A 23,136-nucleotide genomic window follows, 5' to 3' on the forward strand; every position below is an offset into this window, starting at 1 on the left:
GGGAGGGAATGAGAACAGCTGGTAAGAAGTGGAGGGTTTGCCTGCAGAGTCAGATGTTAGGCAGGTTATAATGTGTCATAAATCCAATGTCTATATGGAAGTAACTACTGGGCATCAGAACTGAGTACCACGACCTCAATGAGTCTGTGCCCCCAGTGTTTCCCATGCTGACACCACACTGAGATTAAGGAAGTAGCCTGACTCAAATGCAGAAAGTGAGGACTGGAGCTTGGATGTTCCACTTGCTAGTAGAAAATGCCACTATATGCAGGGTAACACAGTGGGAAAGCAATTTATTTGGCCTCATGAACACAGCACTCTGATTCAGTTCAAAGGCCATGTGGAGGGAGTAGTCCAAAGAAAAGCAAAAACAAACAAACAAAAAACCCCCCAAAAACAAAACAATTAAAAAAAGGAGAGAGCACTTACGTTGCCCGCAGTAAGTTCCAGTGTATCCTTTCTGACAGAGGCAGGATTCCTCATTGCAGCTTCCACCATTCATGCATCTTACACTGCAGGTTTGGACTGTGGAAGACAGCAGTTAAACATTACATGAAGCCACCTTCTAGTTTTTGGATCTATAAGCCAATCTCTCTCTAACACAAGGCGGACATTGACCAATCCTCAAATGCTGTCCTGCTTTTGTGACATCTGTTGACTGCTGCACCAAAATTAATACAGGTTATACCAGCCCCAAAGCCATTACATTCAGTGGAACAACTACTACTGACTTCCATTGGAGCAGGATCTCAGCATATGGAATTAGAGCAATTAACACCTTGCACTTTCATTTTTTGCTGAGGATATTCTATGACACATCACAGGTTTCCTGTGGTCTGCCCTTACCCTCTACATTCAGTATACTGCTTTCATTGCTATTGTCCCCCGTGGCTACAGAGAAAAGCCCATCCCCAGTCTCTCTATAATGACTCTTCAAGTATTTGAAGACTGTTATCAAATTCCCCCTCAGTCTTCATTTATCCAAACTAAATAACCCTAGTGCTTTCAGCCTTTCCTCATAAGTCCTTCTTTACAAGCTGCTAATCATTTTTGTTGCTCTTTCCAGACTCCCTCCAAGCCACCCACAGAAGTCTTGAAGTGTGGGACTCAAAACTGGACACAGTACCCCAGGTAAGGCCTCAACAGTGCTGAACAGAGTGGAAGAATCACTTCCCTTGATTTGCCAGTGACAGTCTTGTTAATACAACCCAATATGCTGTTAGCCCTTTTTGCAAGAGCACACTGTTGGTTCATATTCAACATCTACTGTAACCCTCAGGTCCTTCTCTGCAGTACTGCAGCCTAGCCAGTCTTTCCCCTGTTTGTATTTGTGCATACAAGTATTACATCCCAAGTGCAGGGCTTTGCATTTGTCATTGTTGAATGCATGTTGGCTTTCAGACTGTATGGTATTTTATTGAGCCTTGGGTGTGAATAAACCATTGTGCGAGGAAGACAAACCTCACTCACTCTTACCTAACTTGGTAGGTAGAGAAACAGTTGTGTGATTATTGACCATAAGTAGCTATTCGCTTAGTGTTCAGTATTTGAGAAAACGGTATTAAAATGGAACAGAGAAAAGGAAGCAGGGGGTTGGGGGTGGTTATAATGGCCAAGCACTAAAAGTTATTTGTCCAGATATGTTGTTAGCATTTTTTTCCAAGCCGCAAGGTAAGCTATTAAAAGTCCATCTTTCCTGGTAGGCTGTGGCCAGTCAAACTGAAAATAGTAGTATTTTCATAAGACGAACGAGTGTAAAAAACTGGCCTATTAGCAGGAGGCTTGCTTCCCCTTGGACATCCCTCCATGATTCAAGGATTCATTTGTTGGGATGAAGAAGCTGCCTAAACTTTAAAATGTTGTCATGGATGCTCATGTCTGGCTGGCAAACCCCAGTCACGGGTGTGGCATGCATGTACCTTAGAAGTATATGGAGAAACTTTTTTCAGGGCAGAAGGGAGCTATAATTTGCTCGAGTACTGGGACAAGATGGGGCTGAACAGCCCATAAGCGTATCTGAGTGGATGCTGAGCACAGGTCTGCTTCCTCTTGCACATGGGACAGTATTCCCATACAGGTTGAGACCAGTGCATGCACATCTTTTCCCAAGGCATAGTAGGATTTGGGAGTGAGCCTGATTTATGCAGCGCAGCCAGAGGAATTACACATGCCGCCACCATTTTATGCAAGCACAATGGCTCCTGTCATGACTGTCTGTGCTGTGTACATCCTGTGCCCACTCAGTCTTCCCTGTACAGGTCTTTCTGTCTTCCTCCTTCTGGAACATATTATATTAAGTGCTGGGAAACTGCAAGAGTTATCTGTAGGTAAAGGGTTCATGCAAAATCTGGGAGTTCAGAATGGGACTGGACATATGCCAACTTTGCATCCAGGATCTCAGCACACTGGTGTATATTTATTTCTTGGGCATACAGATTTGAACCAGTCACAGTGTGCGCTGATCATGCTACTGCTCTACGACCCGAGATCAGCCCAAGTTTAGACAAACTCTTAAGAAATAAGCATACTATCTCTGGGGCTTCACATCACTGCTGTCAATCACTTGCCTCTCTCTACCCAAAAAGGTACTGTTTCCAAAGTTTTTTTCTCCAGCCCTAGGACTCACTTCGGTGTGTTAATGACTACAGCTAACCAGCACTGGAAGCCCACTGTGAATTATAGTTACAAGGGTTACCCAGTGGCCTTGCAGAGAGAATTAGCCATCTGCATTGGCTATTTCTATCTTCCTGTCAGTTCCTTTCCCTAAGCAGCATTCTGTACTTCTTAGCCGCCACAGGAAACGACTGAGCAAAGGGTCCTTTTGTAGGGATAGGTGGATCTCCTTGGGTTCGGTGGCTGAGGTTTGGATTTGAGGAAGGACCCAGGAGTCCTAATGCTTGTCCAAAGCTATCTTCATCTTTTGTGGTCCTCGCCTCCTACCTCCTTGTAGGTCTTTGGGAAAGAACCTACGCCAGCATTTTTACAGGAACTTTATTCTGAGTCAGAGGCTAGAAACAGTTGTTTACACTGGAGTATGATCAGCTTTGCTATTACATGTCACCAAACAGCTGATTCTACTCTAAGGACATTTATAGATGCCCCCTGTTGTGGCACCCCAGCTTGAAGCACTCTGCAAGCAGAGGAAAACCCCTTCTTCCAGACCTGCCCCCTGCATTGGGGAATGGGAGAATACCCTGCAGGGGATTTCTGTGCATGCCTGCAAGCACAGAGGGAGGGTACTCAAACCCTCTGTAAGGGATTTCCCTGTGCTCAACTGCAAGTGAGAATTGTGGGGGCTCCCCCACCCCCCAACTCCTCTGCACTTGCAAATGTGTATGGGGAAAATGCTTGCAGAAGGATTTCCCAGCACTCACTGCAAAAATTCCCCGCCCCCACCCCCCATCTCTGCAAAGCACAAACACGGAGGGAGGCAGAGGGATTTGCACTCTTCCCTCTGTGCTTGCAGACACACACAGGGAAACCCCTCTGTAAACTCTGTGCTGCTGCCAGGAATGCATGCTGGGTTGCCAGCAGGCAGTTGTGTGGTGCACAGGCTGCAAATGCAGAGGTGGGGCTCTCCTATGGGGCATCCCCACATTGTGTAAACAGGCTTGTGTCAGGAAATCCCCTGCAGAGGAATTTCCCTACTCCCTCTATGGGGTGTTTGCAAGCAGAACCCCCCAACTTGCAGATACGCATCCCAAAGCCCCAACTTTCCACCATGCTTACCCAGAGACTTCCTTGGAGGGCTGCATCTGGGTAAGTGGGGAAAACAAGGCAGGCCCCCTGAAGCCTGAGGGGGCCTAGTCCTGCCCAGGAGTTCCCAAGGTCTGCAGGGCCAGGCCCCTCAAGCCTGTGGAGCCCCTACCCTGGGGAGGCTGGAGAGCACCAGCAGCTTCATTCTGCCTGAACTCTTCTGCCATAAGCAAACACGGGAGACACAATAAAGCAGCCCAATTTGTCATGGCCAAAAATATGAACATTTCTGGAGAGACAGAAGGTATGGAAACCTGTTTGCTTTCACTTTGCATATGCCTGTTTCCACCCTGAGAGCTCAAGCAAAGGCCAACTTTTCTGAAAATATTACCCCACCCCCTTCCTGCCTTGATGCCAAAGTCCATGGGCTTACACCAAGGCTGAATTCACTCCATCAGTTTGGTACTAGAGTCTGAGTCAGAAACCCAGCTAACATGTGCAGAGGGACTGATTTGATTTTTGTCTATTATCTACCTCAAGTGCTTTCAGGGCAACATTCATCCTGGCATCTAGGCACTGGAGAGTAAAGTTTTAGCTCTATTTAATCTTTACCATGATTAGGTTAGATCTAAATCTGATTTAAAATAATAGATAGCTACAATACAGTTCTGCCAGTAATCAGTACTGGATTTTGCAGGCAAAGTCTTCTGTAAACAAATCTGATTATCATTATCCAAATAGTCACTGCAAATTACTATTACTCTATAAATGCATTTACTCTAACAAGCAAGAAATAAAACTCTTGGTTATGAAAGAGGGGAGATGAGTGGCTTTTATTGCTTCCTTTTGGAATGCCCAGCTTGCCTGCTTTGCCTCTATGAAAGTTTTAATGATATATGCAAACACAAACACTCTCCGATACAAATGCCAGGCTCCGTGAACAACCCTCCTGTGGAGCCTACCCCCCAGAGGGCATTGTGCAATCTGTCCCTCTAGTGAAATGTCAGGAATGTGGCCATATGTATACACATTCCCTACATTCCTGGGAGATTGCTAACATATGGAGCCATGCTCTGGTCACCTCTGAGGCTAAACCGCCCTCCCCTCTGGGAAGCACTGTGAAGGTCTGCCGTGCAGTGGCAGCCATGGGTTCCTGTACTGAGCACTTTCTTGGGATGGTGGCAAAAGGCGGCACTTTAAATTCAGAACTGCAAACTTATCCAGAAAATTCCTTGTTTGAGTCATATTACTAATGTATTTGGGGGAGCTGTTTCCCTCAGATTGCATCGGATCCCTGTAAATGGTCCTGCTCACTGTGGCTGTTCCACACTAGGCTAATGCATTAATGATCACCCCCCTCCCCTGCAGTCTAAAGCAGTGTTTCTCAACCTTTTAAGTAGGAAACCTGCTAACTTCTGAGAATTTTAATAAGTACTCCAACACTCAATTTTCCAGGGGATTTTATATTTACAGACTAATGTGTGCTATATGTTGGAAGAACGGCTGTGTATATAAGGCCATGATCTGACAGATGTCTGATCTGGTGTGGATAGGGTGGCCACCTTTTACACTAGGGGTGCACAATTCAAGTATATACCTGGGTTAGAGGTGATGTTGCCCAAAGCTAGGGGGGCTGCACCCAGTGCCACGCATGCCAGATTATTACTGGGGAATTTAAATTTTTTTCCCATAGTTTTGAGAGGAAAAGAGGGCGAGACAGAGAAGGAAAGAGGGCGAGAAAGAGTGCTGGGGTACCCGCGTACCCCCTGCTTGTGTCTCGTGTACCCCCAGGGGTACACGTACCACAGGTTAAGAAACTATGGTCTAAAGTAACAATCATATGAGGACCTGAAAGGACTTTACAAAATCCCAGTAACTGCCATGTACTGAAGAAAGATAATCAGTAGAACCAGCCTTCTGCTATGCCTGTAATTCAACTCTATTAGTCTGAGACTTCACTCTGGGTGGTCTTTTCAAGGAAGGTTATAAAGCACCTAGGAATGTTCAGTCACACAAGCTGATAGGAGCAGCCAGTGCCTTTCTGAAGTTTCCTCTTGTCTTCTGATATCAAAGTGAGACTAGCCAGTGTTTTTGCATGGTATAATGCTGCATTTGGGCCAAACTACAGCCAGACAAAGAGCAGGAATAAGGATATCTGTTGTCATTTAGTGAGGCACTCAATAGTGGAGACAGTCTGCTATGAAAAATAGTAATACTCCCATTGACTTCTGCGGGAGCAGACTGGGCTCAGTAAAAGGTCTGTCAATGGACAGCTGCACTGAAAATAGATGCATTTTCTACCCCTTGAAGTACATGGAACTCTTCGCTTGGTAATTAGTACATTGCTAAGGCAGCAAATATATTTGTGCTAGCTAGATCTTTTAGCAAAATATTTGTGCTAACAGCAATATCTGATTCCTTATTATTTTACAAGGTTGGAGACGAAAGGGGTTCAGTTAGAGAAGTGATGGAGCCCAGCACATGGGGAAAAGACCCAGGGGTCCTAGTCCTAGCTCAGCAGTTGAATTGCTCTGGGATTTTGGCAAATCAATACCTTTATCTGTACCTTGATTTTACCACCTTTATGATGGGTGTAATAATTTAGCCACCATACAGGAGTGGATTTCCACCCCCACCCCCAGTTGCTTTCGGGCACATGGGACCCTGACAAATATTCACTTTAAGACATGATGGGATCTAATGCTTGATCCAACATTCTCACGTCCTGCCATGCCACATGTGCACAGTAGGACACATGATTTTGGGATCGGAATTAGGTCCCAGTCACATCTTACTTACTAGTACAGGGGGAGCCTGGATACATGAGCCTGGGCTCCCCCTGTACCAGCAAGGTGAAACCAATGAACTGATTGTCATTTTGGCTAGGAATCAAACTCGTCTCCAGCCCCAGCCAACAATCAGCTTGGCATATGGGGTGTTCAGCATTGGGCTGTGGCAACTTGATGATGGTCTCCCACATGTACCACCCAGTTAGGCAGCACACAGGACACACTTATTCATCCCTGGCACAGGCCACTGGGATCTGGCAGCCACAGACCAATACCTAACTCCCCCTGCGTCCAGGACCTATAAAGCCATGTGTGCTGTCCAGCTGGGCAGCATATAGGCTTTTGACAGATTCTGGGTGGCCACATGTGCCACATTTAAGGTGTCATAAAATTAGCCACAAAGTTATTATGGATTATATATGGAATAACTTTGTGGCTTGTTTACTGGGTTTTCATGCCTTAAATTGACTTGCAATGTGGCTGGGTTACTATAAAATGCAGTTAACTTGTTAATCCTGGGTCTTAAATGTAATGTGTATCAGATCAGGGCCCATAGGTAACAGACGTTCTAGAAATACATACTATCTTTTTTACCAATGCTGTTAAGCTGCTATGGAAGTGCCCTTGAAAGTGACTGGACACAGAGTTTTAGTGCTATAATATTCATTCTGTGATGCAATTTTCTTTTTAATATCAAAGCTACTTAGGAGCTATGGAACCAATCAAGGGGCAGTCAGCTTCTATGACTGTAGTATCTGCCTTGTGTTATGTTGCATTTTTCTTATAGTCCAAGCTTCTATAGACAAGGAAAGACATGAGAATCTCGTCATTCCTTTTCCTTCCTGTTATCGATGAATCATAGAAAAGTGGGGCTTGAAGGGTCCGCAGGAGGTTTTCTAGTCCAACCCCTGGCTCAGGGAATGATCCTACCTATCTAAACCATCCAAGCGATTAAATAACTTATTCTTAAACTTTGTAAACAGCCCTGTCATTCAACTACCAGACACAACACCCAAAACATCAAACACACACTAATTTGCCACAGGTAAATCAAGGTGGTGATGTTACTGGTAATGTCCTGTCACTGCAAGGGCAGGAAATTGTTGTTAAAACATACTCAAGAGATCCAAGGAAAAAGACCATGCTCCCAGCTGCAAAGGAAAGCAACTTCCCACTCTTCCCCTTTCCCCCGCCTCCCACCGTACACAGTCCATGTCAACATGACTGTTAAAATCCTCAGCCTTGGCTGCAGCCAACACCCAAGGCTTCAGAGAAAACTGGAAACCTGCCCTGACACCCAGAGCAACAGGAAGGGGGAAAAATTCTTCCTGGCCCCCTGTTGTGACCAGCAAAAACCATAAATATTCTCACCATAAGGGGCAGGGGTCAGGCCACTTGACTTCTCCACGGCCTGGCCCCCCACTGTCTGCTCCCCTGCTGCTTCTTGCCATGCTGCAGTGGGGAGGGAGCGGTGCAAATTTTAGATGACTCTTCACGAATTAGATTCTATACACAGCAAATTAGAACAAATTTATGATTTTTTAATGTACAGAAACTAACTATCGGGGGGTGCCTTAAATTCAAAGGTCTCCTGGAATCAGATAAATACTGTATTTCTGGTAACTCCCAGCTCTTTCATTTCATCCCAATCAAGTGAGCAACTGAAGTGAGCCCATTGCGAGGGCGAGCTAGAACTCCCTTGTGCATCTTCACCTTGGTCTCTGAGGTCAGAGAGCAAGGCAGGGAAAACGGCACCACATTTCTTGGATTCCTGACTTGCTAGTATATGACCTTAAGATGTCATCCAAGCCAGGAACATCTGGAAGGTTTTCTGATATCCACCCCCCAGTCTAAGCAAAAACATATAAAGAAGACTTATAAAACAGAAAGAACACTTATTTGCTAAATAAACAGGATTAAGAGTTTATTGCACTTCCAGGTATAGCAGCAGATGGACTTTTGGCAAGATCTGTAGGAATGCTTTTGTTACAACTGGCTCCAAGAGGTACCTGTAGGACCACAATGGGCTTATTGAAGAGTGGCCAAAATTACAAACAGATTGATCGATTTTACTTGAGCATAAGATAACAAAGGACCCATCATCAGCAAGAACACTGCTAAGATTTACAGGTACTGTTACATTTCGATCACAACCTGTACTGCTAGTTCCCAGGAATACCAAATATTTCAGGGAAGGAATTTCACTCAGGTCTGGCTAGGAAATCTTAGAGGTAACCAACAACCATCCAAGAAAAGGGCCAACGTTAGTGATGTTGTCTTACCTCCAGAAGAACCACAATTGGTAGAAAGCTGCCCATTGGAGCACGTGCACATATTTGGCCGTGAGCAAAATCCATCACCACAGGAGTGCCTGCAAATTGCTGGAAGGAAAAAAGAAGTCTGTGATTAGCACAATGTTGCTGTGTTGTACTAGCCTCAGACTTTCCAACTCTATTTTCTTTAGTTCTGTGCTAAAAGCTGCTGCACCATGTCTACGACGTTGTTTTTATGGTGCTAACCTATGCAAAAAGCATTTTCTTGCCTGTCAACAGTAGTTAGAATTAACATCTCTCTTCAGAAGATTGATATCAACCTGACTGATGGAAAGGATAGCTTCAGAGGCTGCTGGACCTGCTGAGAAGCACTGTGTAACATCTGCTTGAGGGGAGCAGATGGAAAGGGCTCACTAGCCCAACAGACTGAGCATCTTCAAGGGCACAAGCTTAAATTCAGGGCTGAATGGCAGAATTTCTGCCCCACTTTTGCTTACATAATGGTTCGTGATGGCCATAACCATAATGCCAGCATTTCAGGCTCAGCCATATTAAAATATTTTCTCAATATTTTTTACATTTCCTCTGGAAAATTCACAACCCTGAGGCAGGGCTTGAAGAAACCGTCTGTATTACTGAGACATCCATCTGCTGGGGTCAGGCATCCTAGCCAGTTCCAGCCAAGGATGCATCAGTGTGATATCTGTAATCCATCTCCCATCCCCTACTCTCCCCCTCTGCTGGAAGCTCAGCTATTCCCCCGTCCTGAACCATGGGAGCCAGATACCACTGCTAGCAGTTTCACCTGTGTAAGCAAAGATTTTAATAGAGCCCAGCGTAAAGGATCTCGTCTCAGCGAGTTTTGTAAAAACAGTTACACCATACTGACCCCAAAGGATTACAAACCCAGATGGCATGTTTTACAGCTCTGAGAAAAGTCAGCAGGCATTAGTGAGTGTCACTTATCTCACATGCCACTCGGCAGTTTTTGGCTGGGAGTTCCCTAACCCTTATGCTGTAACCAACGTTAAATCTCCTCCTAGTATCGTCAGCAGGCTTTCTTCAGAACCACAGGCGAGCCAAAATAATTGAAAGGATTTCCTGTGTGGGGTAGAACTGTGGGTTTGCGTGTTTGTTTTAAGGGGGAGTGCCATCTCCTACTTTAACAAAACCATGCTTGGGGCATGCATTTCAGTCCTACATTTTTAACCCTTAAGTGGTGCTTGTTCTTTGTTCTTGCTTTATGTCTTTGGTGGATAACATACATACTAATTCTTCTAATGCTAGTTATTCACTACGCTCCGCACCAAATGAAAACCTTGCCTTTTATGATGCACAACAGGTTTTGTCATTTGTTATATGCTGCACACCGATTCCTCCATGAGTAGAGCCTCTTCAACTGTTAGAAGCCGTGACAAGTTTTGGACTTTGCTTTGGAAGTGCTCGACAGACTTGGACAACTGTTTTAGGTGACTAGATATCTTCCTAAAAGACATGCAAGTTATTGCCCTTGATGTCAGAATTGCTGAGTTAAATCCATGTCCTAGGTATCAAACTCATTTGGCCCTATGGGTCAAATCTGGATCATGGGATGTCCCACAAGTTAGAGCCAGCCCATGAGATTTCCTGTGGGCCAGACGATCCAGGAGGGGTGGTGCCAGCATTAAGCCCCAAGACTGGAGTCATTGCTTTACTGCACTGCTGGAACCAGGGAGTTCCAAGCCAAGAAACAGAAGCAAAGAATTTGAATAGCTTTAACACTGGCCTCAAAAGAAGTGATAGGTATCCAGGTTGTAGCCGTATTGGTGTAGAGGAAAAAGCAAATCAGGGGTCATGGACAGAGGTGATCTCTTTTAGCAGACCAACAAGATTTTTGCAAAGAAGGTCTTCAATATGGATGTGATAAAGGGTTTTGTTTGCTTGTTTGGTTTTCTTTGAATATTGTGGAAGAGAATGCAATATGCTTTAAGCATTCATTAGTGATGAGAAGGAAGGAGCACAGGGGCCTTGTCACTAAACAAACTTCTTGATACCTCTGTGTGTTCACTATTTTCAGAGAGTCTGTAAATTACTGGAAGAATTAAAGTAGGGTGATTGGGCACAGTGCAGTCTAGTTCAGGCTGGGCTACGAGAAAGTGTAGTGAGCTCCTCTTGGGAAGGCAGAGCAGAACGGACGGTAGCTAGCTAAATGGTACAATAAGACAGTTGTAGAGGGGCAAGGCAGACTTTTTTAACTTATTTGACTAATATGTACTGTGGAATGAGGTACTGAAAGAGTAACACATGGGAAGGATTATATCAAAAGATGCTAGCGTTTCAGATATTCAGTGCTCTAAGCAGGTGCCAGACAATCTGGACCAGGCGCTTTGGTCTAGTTCTAAACCCTTACAACTGCTGAGATCAGATCAGCTACTCAGTGGGCATGTCTACACGTGCATTAATGCGCTTTTCCTAATGCATGTTAAATTTAGTACCTCCAATCTGAAGTACTAAATAAATGTGCATTAGGCTGCCCTAATATGCAGTACCAAAAGCGCACATTTTTTCAGTGAAGCTTAACGCACAGTCGCCAGTTTTATTGTGTATTAATGTAACTGCACAGTTTTTTATGTCATGCTTTAATGCGCAGTAAAATAGGCTACTAAGCACTGAAGCACATGTGGAGAACCATCCAGTAAGTATAAAGAAACAGTATCATGAGTAATGCATGGAAAACTATCATTCAAAGATGTATGGAAGAATATTCCTAAGGAGGAAAGAAACTGTCCAAGAATAGAACTATGTCCAGGAGTCACAGAAGCCTTGTTTAATGGATTGCCCCTTGGCAGGGGAGATTTTGAAGGAATGTCTGAAATGTTTGGCAATCCCTTGTTTAAAGATTTCAGAGAGGAGCTGGTGGGAATATGGGAATTTCACTAGATTGAAGACAAAAATAATGAAGAGGCAACGGTTTATTTTTTCTTTCTTTTTTGTGGTTAAGATGGTTATGTTTTTGTTCATACAGAAATAAAAAAATGGATGCATCTTTCAAGCAGGTCTGAGTTTGGGGATAGAGCCAAAGATCTTGTGTGCACCATTTACAAGGAAGCATAACACAGCAAAGTAAAGGCATTCGAGTAGGTGTATAGAATGGTATATTTATATGTATATGCACATGTATAAAGTTACCTGACAATTTACTGAGCAAGAGAATGTGATGATTGGGGGAAGGTGTTATTGACTCACTATTTTTGGTTTTTATAGGTTTTGGTTGGAATTTGATGCTACAAGAATTTTGCGATGTTACTAAAAGGCAAGAATGGTCCTCTAGTTCTGCACAAATGCAGATGAACCATTCCATAAAACGCCCTGTAAAATATTTATCCAGCTTCTGCTCAAAAATCTCCAACAAAGGAGACTCTTCAGTTCAACAAGGCAGCTTGTTCCATTGCCTTATTATTGTGGCACTAAGGAAGGATATTTTCCCTCCACACACAGACATTTTATTTGGGCTCAGTGGCACAGCTTCAGTTTTAGAACCATTCAGCAAGGTTGCTTGGGGGAGTGAGGAAAAGGCATGCTCTGAGCTGCTAAGCCCAGCAGCTGATAGTGAAGCAAAAAGGCTTGCTTAGCCTGAAAGGCTGTGCACAGGAGCCAGAAATACGCAGACCACCAAACAGACCAGCAAACGGGGGAGTTTGAGTAGGGAGTTCACTGGGGAGTTTGTTCAGACACTTTCTTTTTTACCCTTCTTTCACTCTGAGCTTGCTGAGTGAGAGCACATAAAGGTGGAAGAGAGACATTTTCAGGAAGTAGCAGCAGAAGAGGAAGGAGGAGATGGCAGGCGTATCAACAGAATGGCTGGAATACATTGCAGTGCCAAACGCTCTGCTACTGCCAGCTCTTCTTTTGTGTGTATTTCTACAGGCTTTGTCAAGGTGTCACCACAAACCACCAAGGCTTCCACCCATGTTCTAGCTGGGCTTTCCAAAAACATTGCTGATGGTGATATTCAAAAGCTTTCAAATGTTTCTGACAAGTTGTCCAAGTTTCACACCCTTATAATAGGGTAGAGATGACAACGGCCTGGCAGACGAGAAGTTTGGTTTGGGTCCTGATGTCACAATCAAAGATACTATTTTGGAGACATCCAAATGGTAGCACTAGCTGATTTCATCTGGCAGTGAATATTACTGTCTATGTTTACTTCTTGGCAAAATTGGCCAGGCAGGGAATGGTTAGCATACTCTCCAAGGATTGCTGTCTAACTGTAATATGCCAAGGAGTTGCTGGTTGGCATGGGGTGGGCTGGTAAAGGATCTTAGTTTTCATGAAGTTGACAGTGTGTCCAAGTACTTCACAGAAGCAACCAAGAGTGACGTGGAGCTCTTCAACTGAGTAGGCACACATGACAATTGCCACAATCAACAATGTCCCCATATCAAATCGGAAGGACAAAAGAATGAATGCTAGTGTTTCTGGCTTAAGCAAACACCACTAGCACTGAAGCCATGTTTATACAGCAGCAACTCTGTTGGACAGGACAAGTCATGACAACCAGTTCCCAAAACCGATCCTAACTCACCACTGCTGAGTGCTCTCGAGGTGGGCAAAAAATAAAATAAAATAAAAATAAAAGATTCAAGGCCTTGAAGGCCAATCTGAAGAAATGCAACATTAATATCAATGCCTGGGAAACAAACACTAAATAATCCTTCATGATGCCACGATGTATTACAAGGCAGGCGCATCTACATGAGATGTTTTCTGTGGAGCAGACTAATTAGCTCTGCAGTAAATGTGTCATGTCTACAGGTGCAGCTCTATTAGGGCACAGAAAACTAATTACAGTATACCGTCATGAATTTGGCATGCTCGGGACTGAGCACCTGCTGGAAATTCGTAAACTCCATATTTTTTAAACCAGAGCAGCAGCCAGTCCTAGAGCAAGGGAGGAGAGTGGGTAGCAGTGGCTGGTCCTGGAGCAGTGGTCTCACACAGAGCAGCGACGAGGGGTGCTGGATGGCACCGGCAGCCGCCACATGCAAGCTTCCCCCTCTGCTGCTCTGGGACTGGCTGCCACTGCTCCCCGATCTAGTGTAATTTTAAAAAGTGCTGGATTTTTGAGAATTCCAGATATTTGATGCCCGGATTTATGAGGTTATACTGTAACTCCACAGCAGGGTAGTACTTGTATTTACAAGTACTATCCTCCTGAGTTTTTTTATTCTGCGGCACTGCACATGTAAACGCTGATGGGGCTGGCTGGGGCACAAGGGTGCTTCAGTGCAGGGGCTGCCTGCCAACTAGCCCTGAACTGGAGCATCCTTGTGCCCCAACCAGCCCCTCTGCAGCACAATTTGCCAGACTGGAGCAGCTCCATGCCAACAGGCAGACTCCCCGCACCTTCTGCCAGCTGGGGCTACTCTGACCTGGCTCAATGTGCTGAGGTCCCAGACACATGTACAACTGGCGCCTGGGAGCAAGAAACTAGCACAATATGTGACATAGTTTATACCTGTGCACTAATAGTATGTGTAGATCATTTTGAGTAAACTTGCCAGTCATCTACAGATTCACTGATGACTTCGTTATTTCCTGGAAGACTATCATCTTCATAACAAAGGACTGCTGATATTAACAGTCTAGCTTTGCAGTTACTGTGGCCTGCATGGCCCTTCCAAAGACAGCCAGTCTGGGGAGCGTTTGTGATGTGAGAGGTGCCTCCTGGTAGATTCTCCCAGGAAACAGGTAAGGGAGCTGTAGGAGCTGATAGACAGATTCAGGAGCATCTTTGAGCATGATGCCCTCATCAACTCAATGCACAAGAAGACCTCCCATGTCATGGAGAAGGGACAGCCAGAGAAGGCACTGGAAGACACAGGTACTTGGGAAGGTGGAAGCTGGAAGCCTGTCACCTATGGCAACACACAATACTCCTCATCTTAAAACTATGCAGCTGGAAAACAGGTATGAAGCCTTGGCATTAGATGAGAATAAGCTTATTTCAGTGGCAGGAGAGGCCAACCATGCAGCCCAAGGAGTGGGATATCAAGACTGCTGCTGTCAAGAGAAAGCAACAGGTGGTGGTGGCTGGCAACTCCCTGCAGGGTATAGAGGCATCTGGTTGCTGATGTGACCTTTTGGTTCAGGAGGCCTGTTGCCTGCAAGGAGCCCACAGCTGGAGACATTACAGAATGTTTGCTGAGCCTCATCCAGCCCCTGATTCATCCATCTCATGCCACTCCTCCACGTGAGCACTAATACTGAAGGCAAGGTACATATGTGCTCTATTTTTATGTTATTTAATTAGTCTATAAGGTACATTTCTATGCAGCCTTCTGTCTGACTTCGGGCTAATACAGCTAACTACTCTCTCCACTAATGATATTACAAGGGGCAACTTTGAGCAGACCAAAAGTGACAACATGGGTCTGGGTCCAAAGAGATGGGGGACCAGGTGGCATTTTCATCTGTTCTTCCAGTCAAGGATAAATGCCCAGGTAGAAGCAGACATCCCAAAGATCAACATATGGCTGCACAGATAGTGTTGAGAGGACTTTGGCTTCTTAAACCATGGGATGGCATTTCAAGAAAGACTACTGGAAAGTGATATGAACAGGGAAGAATGTCTTCACATACAGGCTTGCTAACCTACTGAGGAAGGCTTTAAACCAGGTTCAGCAAGGCATGGAGACAAAAGCCTAGAGGTAAGTAAAAAGTCACAAGACCTGGATAAAATACTTAGTAGAGGGAAACAATAGCAATGTTCTCAGACAGAAGATAGGACTATCAGTTAAATAACTGAAATGTTTATATACTCATGTGAGAAGCATGGGGAATAAATAGGAAGAACAGGAGGTCCTAGTACAATCACAGACTTATGATGGAATTGGGTATTATAGAGATGTGGCAAGGTAGTTCATATGTCTGGCAGTTAGGGCTGTTGAAATCCTCTGGATAAAAGTCAGAAGGGCGAACAGCAGGGGGAATATCATGTTGGGTAGTGGCTATAGGGCCTTTGTACATGCAACAAAATTGGTCTTTAAAGTGTCTTAAATGTGCTTTTGCACCACATTAATAGTGTTGCTATTTACATGCTTGGCAGCCTATTCCACTTTAATGGCATTGCTATTTACATGCTCGGCAATGTATTCTGCTTTAAATGACTTTGTAACATAGCAAGGTAAAACCCATTCGAGGGGTTTTAGTTTGCTACCTAACAAAATGCAATGGTGCATGGATTGCTGAAAGCTGACATACTTGGGGAAGCTTGGGCGTGGTGGGCTTCCAGCACCCCATGCACCATCCCTGCCATCTTCTCCTGCTGCCAGCACACCCAACTGCCCTCCTGCCACCTTGCCGCTCTGCCTCAGGGGCAAGCCAGCCATACCCAGGTGGTCCCAGGTAGTAGGGATGATATACAGGGTGCTGGAGCTTACCTGCCTCTCCCACAGCAGGGTGGGGTGAGCTGCTAGTGGGCTGAGCAGTCCCTGGGCTGCAGGGGATCCCAGTGCTTCCCTCCATGGTGGTAGCACCCCTAAGCCGGCACCCACCAGCTAGCATCTGGCCTGGGCGGTCCCAGGGGGCACTGCCACTGCAGAGGAAAGCACCGGGCCCCTCGCAACTCAGACAGGCAGGCAGCATCGGCGGGGCGGGGGGGGAATGGAGATCAGGATCCTCGCTGCAAATTATTGCACAAGGAAAAGAGAGCTTCCCTCCTTCTTTGCCTCTACCAACAGGGAAGAATTGATTGAGAATGTGAAGGTGAAAAGTAACTTGGGTGACAGTGACCATGAAATGTCAGAGTTCTGAGGTCAAGATTCTGAAAGGAGAAAAAGGAAGGAAAGCCACAGAATAAAGATTGGACTTCAGAAAAGTAGACTTCAACAAAACCAGGGAGCTGGTAGGCAGGATTCCCCAGGAGGCAAATCTGAGATGAAAAAGCTTCCAGGAGAGCTGGCTGTACTTTAAAGAGGCCCTTTTAAGGGAATAGGAGCAAGCTATCCCAGCATGGCAGAAGAATGGGAAATGCAACAGAAGAACAGCCTGTCTAGACAACAATCTCTTTAATAAGTTGAAACACAAAAAGGAATCCCATAAAAAGTGGAAACTTGAGCTAGGAAAGGGTGTAGGAGTATTATTTGGGCATACAGGTAGAAAATTAGGAAGGCAAAGGCATGATTTGTGACTACCAAAGGATGTAAAAAGCAATGAAAAAGGGATTCTATAAGTATGTTAAGAGTAACAGGAAGACCAGAGAAACTGTAGGTCCCATATGGAATGCAGAAGGCAATCTGGTTACGGAAGATGCAGAGAAGGCCAAAGTATTTAATACCTTTTTTACTTCAGTCTACGCAAATAGGGGTAGCTACCAGATGATGAGCACAGTTAGCAGCAAAGATCGGGAAGGAGACAAACAGTCTACAGTGGTGGCAGAACAGGTTAGAGTTAACTTAGAGAAACTAGATGCTTTCAAGTTGCCAGGGCTGGATGGGATGTACACCTCAGGTACTGAAGGGATTGGCTAAGGTTATTCCAGAGCCACTGCTATCCTCTCTGAGAACTCATGGAGGTTGGGTGAGATCCTGGATGACTGGAAAAGGACAAATAGGCTGCTGACAGACTTTGCGGGGGTGAGGTGTGGAAAGCTAGTGCTTTACTTTCAGTTCAGAATGCCCCCACACCAGGTACAACACATGCCCAGAAGAGGAACTATGTCAGTTTGGAGAAGAAGAAGGTGGAGAAGAAGGTGATTAGGAATGGTCAGTACGGATTCACCAAGTGAAGTCATTCCTGAACAACCTGATTGCCTTCTATGACGAGGTGAGTAGCTCTGCGGATGAGGGTAGCAATCAATGGTTTGATGTCTAGCTGGCAGCTAGTATCAAGTGGTGTACCCCAAGGGTCAGTCCTGGGGCCAGTATTGTTCAATGTCTTCACCAACAACCTGGAAGATGGCATGGAGTGCACCACCAGCAAGTTGGCAGAAGACACCAACCTGGAGGGAGTAGCAGATATGCTGGAAGGTAGGGTTAGGATTCCGAGAGACCTAGACAAAATGGAGGACTGGGCCAAAAGGAATCTCATGAGGTTCAACAAAGACAGGTGTAAAGTTCTGCACTTAGGATTGAAGAATCCCATGCACCAATACAGGCTGGGGGCTGACTGGCTGGGCTGCAGCTCTGTACAAAAGGACCTGGGGGTTACAGTGGACAACAAGCTGAATATGCGCCAGCAGTGTGCCCTAGTTGCCAAGTAGGCTAATGGCATCCTGGGCTGCAATGGTAGGTGTGTTGCCAGTAGGTCCAGGGAAGTGATTCTTCCCCTCTGTTCAGCACTGGTGAGGCCACATCTGGAATCCTGTGTTCAGTTTTGGGCCCCCACTACAGAAAGAATGTGGACAAATTGGAGAGAGTCCAGTGAAGGGCAACAAAAATGAGAAGGAGGCTGGGGAACATGAATTATGAGGAAAGACTGAGGGAACTGGGCTTATTTAGTCTGGAGAAGATGAGACAGAAGGGACTGAATAGCAGCCTTCAGCTACCTGAAATGGGCTTTGAAAGAGGATGGAGCTAGACTGTTTTCAGTGGTGACAGATGACAGAACCAGAAGCAACACTCTCAAGTTGCAGCAAGGGAAGTTTAGGTTAGATATTAGGAAGAATTTTCTTTCTAGGAGGGTAGTAAGACACTGTAACAGGTTACCCAGAGGTGATGGAAGCTCCATCTTTGGAGGTTTTTAAGACCCAGCTAGACAAAGCTCTGGCTAGGACGATCTAGTTGGAGATGGTCCTGCCTTGAGCAAGGCATTGGACTAGATTACCTCCTGAGGTCCCTTCCTACCCTGATGCTCTATGATTTCTGAGACTGAGGGGGAATTTGATAACCATTTTCTAAAGCCTGAAGGGCATTTACAGAAAGGATGGAGATGGGTGGCTTTGGGAAACTAGACTAGGAGCAATGGCTTAAAACTGAAGCAGAAGAAATTTAGGTTGAATATTAGGAAGAATGTTCTGACTATGAGGGCGGTCAAGCATTGGAACTGGCTGCCTAGATGGTTGACCAAAGGGTGTGCAAGAGTAGCAACCATTCTGTAGGGGTGGCTGCAACCTCCTCTCAGACTCTCCCCTCAACCAGTGCAGGCAGACCGGGCTCTGGGAGCCTCTGGGGACTTTTTAAAGGCCCCAAGCAGCTACTAAACTCCCCCACCTTCCCTTCAGAGCTCAGAGTCAAGCCCAGAGGTTGCCACAGAGCAGTGCAGTCCAAAAGGGTGGATGCAGTTACACCCCCTTTGGATCCACCTCTGCATACACATACCCATTCTGAATGTATACCTACATGTAGGTTCCCAAAATACAGTCAGCTAGAAACACATGAGTAGCAGGCACTATATTATGGGTGGGGAGATGGACCTTCCTGCATTTTAGCCCCAGTACAAAGTCAAGAAACCCACATTCTAGGCTCCCTTTACCCATAAGAGGTTATGATCTGTATCACTGACCTCTCAGCACAGTACTCTAACCACCATGCCACGGGTTAAGCATTACACCCTGTGCTTTCCAGCTCTCCTTTTGGAGTTGATCCCACTGGTCGGCCAAAAGCAGGAGATATGTGGGGACTGGAAAAAAAGCAACCTAGAGGGTGCGTGGCTCAGCGAGATGGTTCCCTGGAAGGGAGCAGGCCTTAGCTTCAGCCTCTTGCCTGTATCTTTGTTCCCAATGGGGCAGAAACTTTTGCACTGCTCCCCATACATGCTATACCATGATTACTAAATGCAAGAAGCAATGTCTCAGCTTTAAGAGGGGTACTGCAGAAACCTCTGGTAACTCCTATCCCTGTGGTGTGTTGGTTAGAGTATTGTTCTAAGAAGTCAAATAGAGGCAGGTTCATCTCTGCTCTGGGTGTGGAGGACTTTCTAGTCAAGTGTGCTAAACCCTCAGCTATCAGGTCTAAAATGTAGGAGGGGCTCACCTCCCGTCATTCTTCCAGGACTTAGTCCCAGGTACACACGCAGAAACCTGGCCAATAGGGCTGTGCGAAGCTTCAGGTGGTGATTCGATTTAGAGGAGATTCAGCCTGATTCGGTGACTGAATCACCAAATCCAAACTGAATCAGGGGACCAATTAAAAGATCTGAATTGATTAGAAGCTCTCTGAATCTTCGGAAAAGATTTGGAGAGCTTTGATGATCTGGGCAGTCCCCGGTGGCTGCGGTAAGGAGCTCCAGCCGGACTCAGAGCTGGTAAGTAGGAGGCAGGGGAGGAGGGACTGGAGGAGATGGGAGGGGACCATGGGAGGACCCCTGCCAGGCCCAATCCCCTGCCCACTCCCCCATCCGCCTCCATGGCTGCCCGGCCAGCCCCAGCTCCCGGTGCTGAAGGAAAAAAGGAAAAGAGAAAAACCCCAGGACTCACCACTCCTTCAGTAGCCTTGGGGCTTTGGGGGGCTCGTGTAAAGCCCCTCATGTGGCATGGGGCAGCAGGGATCGCCCCCTGCTGGGCAGGAACAGTGAATGCAGCGTTTTGGGGGAGGGGGATTCTTAAAGGGCCAGAGCTGGGGTGGGCAGGGCAGCTGTGGAAAGGGCTGGGACAATGATGTGGGGGATAAGGGGGGATAAGAGCCCCCCATACAGTGGAGAGCAGTGGGGGGCCACAGGGATCACCCCCCAACTGGCAGCATCCGCTGAGTCAGGGCTTTTGTTTTTTTCAAAGTGCCGGAAATTGGGGCGGGGGGGCAGCCATCGCTGGGCTGGGAGAGCGGGTGTGGGGGGATGGGCCTGGGTGATTCGGAGATTCAGCAGCAGCCAAATTTCCAAATCAAATTCAGCTGAATCAATTCAGGACAGTGGTTTGAATAACCGAATTGAATCACTGTTCCCCCAAATCGGCCAAATCCGAAGCGAATACTAGTCACTTCGCTCAGGCCTACTGGCCAGTGCATAGCTCTACTTGGCATGCTCAGTCTGTGTGTGCGCATGATTATGTATCTACAGCATAAGACCATGACCTAAAACAGCCAGGTATGCACCTAGATGATTGTCATTTAGACACAAAAGGGAAATTAAAAAGCCTTTCTTATGGCAGCCTTTTTAATACTTGGAAACAGTTCTCATGTCCTCCTCAAATCTCCTTTTCTCCAAAACACACATACGAAGGTCTCTCTCCCTTTCCAATCTCTTTTCATCTTTCTTGCTTGCCTCTGGATTCTCTTCAATGTCTCTACATCCTTCTTAAAATGTGGAGCCCAGAAGTGCACACAATCGCCATTGCTAGGAGTCCTTTGATACAAGGCAGACAGTCTTCCAGTAAAGGGAAGATAGCAGTGAGTCCACAGATAGCAGTGAGTCCACAGATGACCGAGGAGGTTGATCTAAGATCTGCATGTATTATTGCAGACATAGAAAACAGTTCTGGAAGGAAGGAGTAGATCCTGGTGACACTGGGTCACAGCTCTTCCCCTTTGTCTTCTTTTTTCTATACAGTATACCAGCTGGGGCTTAATCCCTGCTGAGTATATAGGTGCCATCATTTCCTATGTTTTACATAAAGATTCGGCAGTCAAGAGAGGAGAATATGTAGGTCCAGGAGGTGGTCAGAGAGAACATACGACTCAATATGATGGACGACGTTGTGGAAGAGGGACCCTGACCCTCATCACTGCTCCCAGCGAAACAGAAACTATCCCACTGCCATCCACCCTTTTTATCCCACAGACATGAAATGCTGGTTGGAACTATGGTCCTGCTGAAGGAGGTGTTCAAACAAAATACCAACTTTGTCACTTTTCAAAATGTAAAAATCTTGAAAGACATATTCTTGATCTAAAATTGTTACTAGAAACGTTGTTTGTTTGTTTTTAAGCAGCCTTTTAAATTGGTTTCCTTACTAGCATCTTGTGAAGGTCTTTGTTATGTTTTATTTTGAAAGTCCAAGTAGCAACATAGCTATACCACATCAGATGAAAGACCCATTTAATTCAACATCTACTCTTTGCCTGTGACTAGAACGAGGTGATTAAAAAAAAAAAGATATAACTTTCTGAAAATGGACAATATGCAATAACCACACTCCCACAGGGTCAGGTACTTGGCTCGCCCTCACTCTTACAAGTTATTTCTTTTTAAGCAGTAAGTTTACATTAAATTCATGTTTTGGTTTTGGAGGTCATAAACATCATCTCTTTGAGGGCTATTCCACCAGACAAGCCATGCAACTTGTCCAGCATTAAATACCACAGTAACACCCTGAAGAGTCTACAGGCTACATAAATTCTATTAAGTGGGGTGGGTTACAATCATTCATCTTTAACCAAGATTAGCAGCTCACAGAGATGATAGACCCCAATATTCATAACTTCTGTTCTAGTTCTTCATCTGAAATGAATGGAGAATATTAATTTTATCTGCTGAAAGTGCAGAATGTACTCCCAGAAGATACTATGTGATGACAATAAAATGAAAGCAAATACTCACGAACAATACACTGATTTCCTCCAGGCAGTGTTTTCCATCCAGGGCAGCAGTAAGAGTGGAACCTTGAGCCACAAACATTTGGTCTGTGATTGAGAAAAGTAAAAATAATTCTTAATCCTTGTTATCTATTCTAAGCAGCTGAAGCAGGCAATGAAGTACCTTTATTATAATAGAGAATTTTATGAACTCTCGTATGGCAACTGCTGCTATCTACATTCCCTAAATACAAAGTTAAAATTAGATTCAAAAGTCTAATTCCTAGAGGTGCACTGATACAATCGGTCCAATATCAGATTGGTACTGATAAGGAAAACTGGCTGTATCAGAAATTGGCCCGATGCAGTCGATAATTTGGCCAATAAATGCCCATGCATGTGCACAGCCACAGTATAGTACTCAGGCAGAGAGGAGCACAGCCTGGCAGTGCGGAGAAGTGCCTCCAGTGGGTAAGTCTGTTGTGATGGAAGGGGAGGGGGGAGAGAGGGGTTGTGCTGGGGGCTGATCAATGCCCCTACAGTGAGGGAGGGGGCAGGGGCAGGCACTGCCCAGCCAGGGCAGGACACGAGACAGAGCTGTAGCTCATGGGGGGATGGGGCAGCTCCCACTGCTGCGCACACCCTAGGAGGGCTTGGAGAGGTGTATGCCACCAGATCTGCACGGGGTGGGATGGGTGGGCTGGAGGTGGGGGTGAGTCAGGCTCTTCTTGCCAGGGGCGGGGCTTGGACAGGGGGCTATGGAGGGGGCTGCACCTACCCCAAATTTCGTAACTGCAGTTGTAATACGTACACACAGTGTGACACTCTATAACGGCACTATAGTGAAATAGAATGGAAGAGGACGATGAAAGCCCTCATGTTATTAGACCAATAGTCTACTGATTAGAAAGGGAAACCCACATTTTAAGCCTGCCCTCCCCCCAAGGAGGT

The 23,136-nt window shown here is 45.7% G+C and overlaps 1 protein-coding gene across 2 annotated transcripts in view; it reads right to left on the reverse strand.

Moving 5' to 3' along the window:
* The window catches only part of FBN3 (fibrillin 3), a 295,809-nt gene that overhangs the window by 235,709 nt on the left and 36,964 nt on the right, over positions 1 to 23,136 (reverse strand). For both annotated transcript variants that reach the window (XM_019513191.1, XM_019513193.1), the window contains exons 3-5: positions 22,211 to 22,293; positions 8,768 to 8,866; positions 430 to 525 (exon numbers count right to left, since the gene is read on the reverse strand). In XM_019513191.1, coding sequence (XP_019368736.1) covers positions 430 to 525; positions 8,768 to 8,866; positions 22,211 to 22,293 — 278 coding nt within the window. The remainder of the gene's footprint in view (positions 1 to 429; positions 526 to 8,767; positions 8,867 to 22,210; positions 22,294 to 23,136) is intronic.

Source organism: Gavialis gangeticus, unplaced genomic scaffold, assembly GCF_001723915.1.
Source record: "Gavialis gangeticus isolate Ggan-Ray unplaced genomic scaffold, GavGan_comp1, whole genome shotgun sequence".
Lineage (NCBI taxonomy): Eukaryota > Metazoa > Chordata > Crocodylia > Gavialidae > Gavialis > Gavialis gangeticus.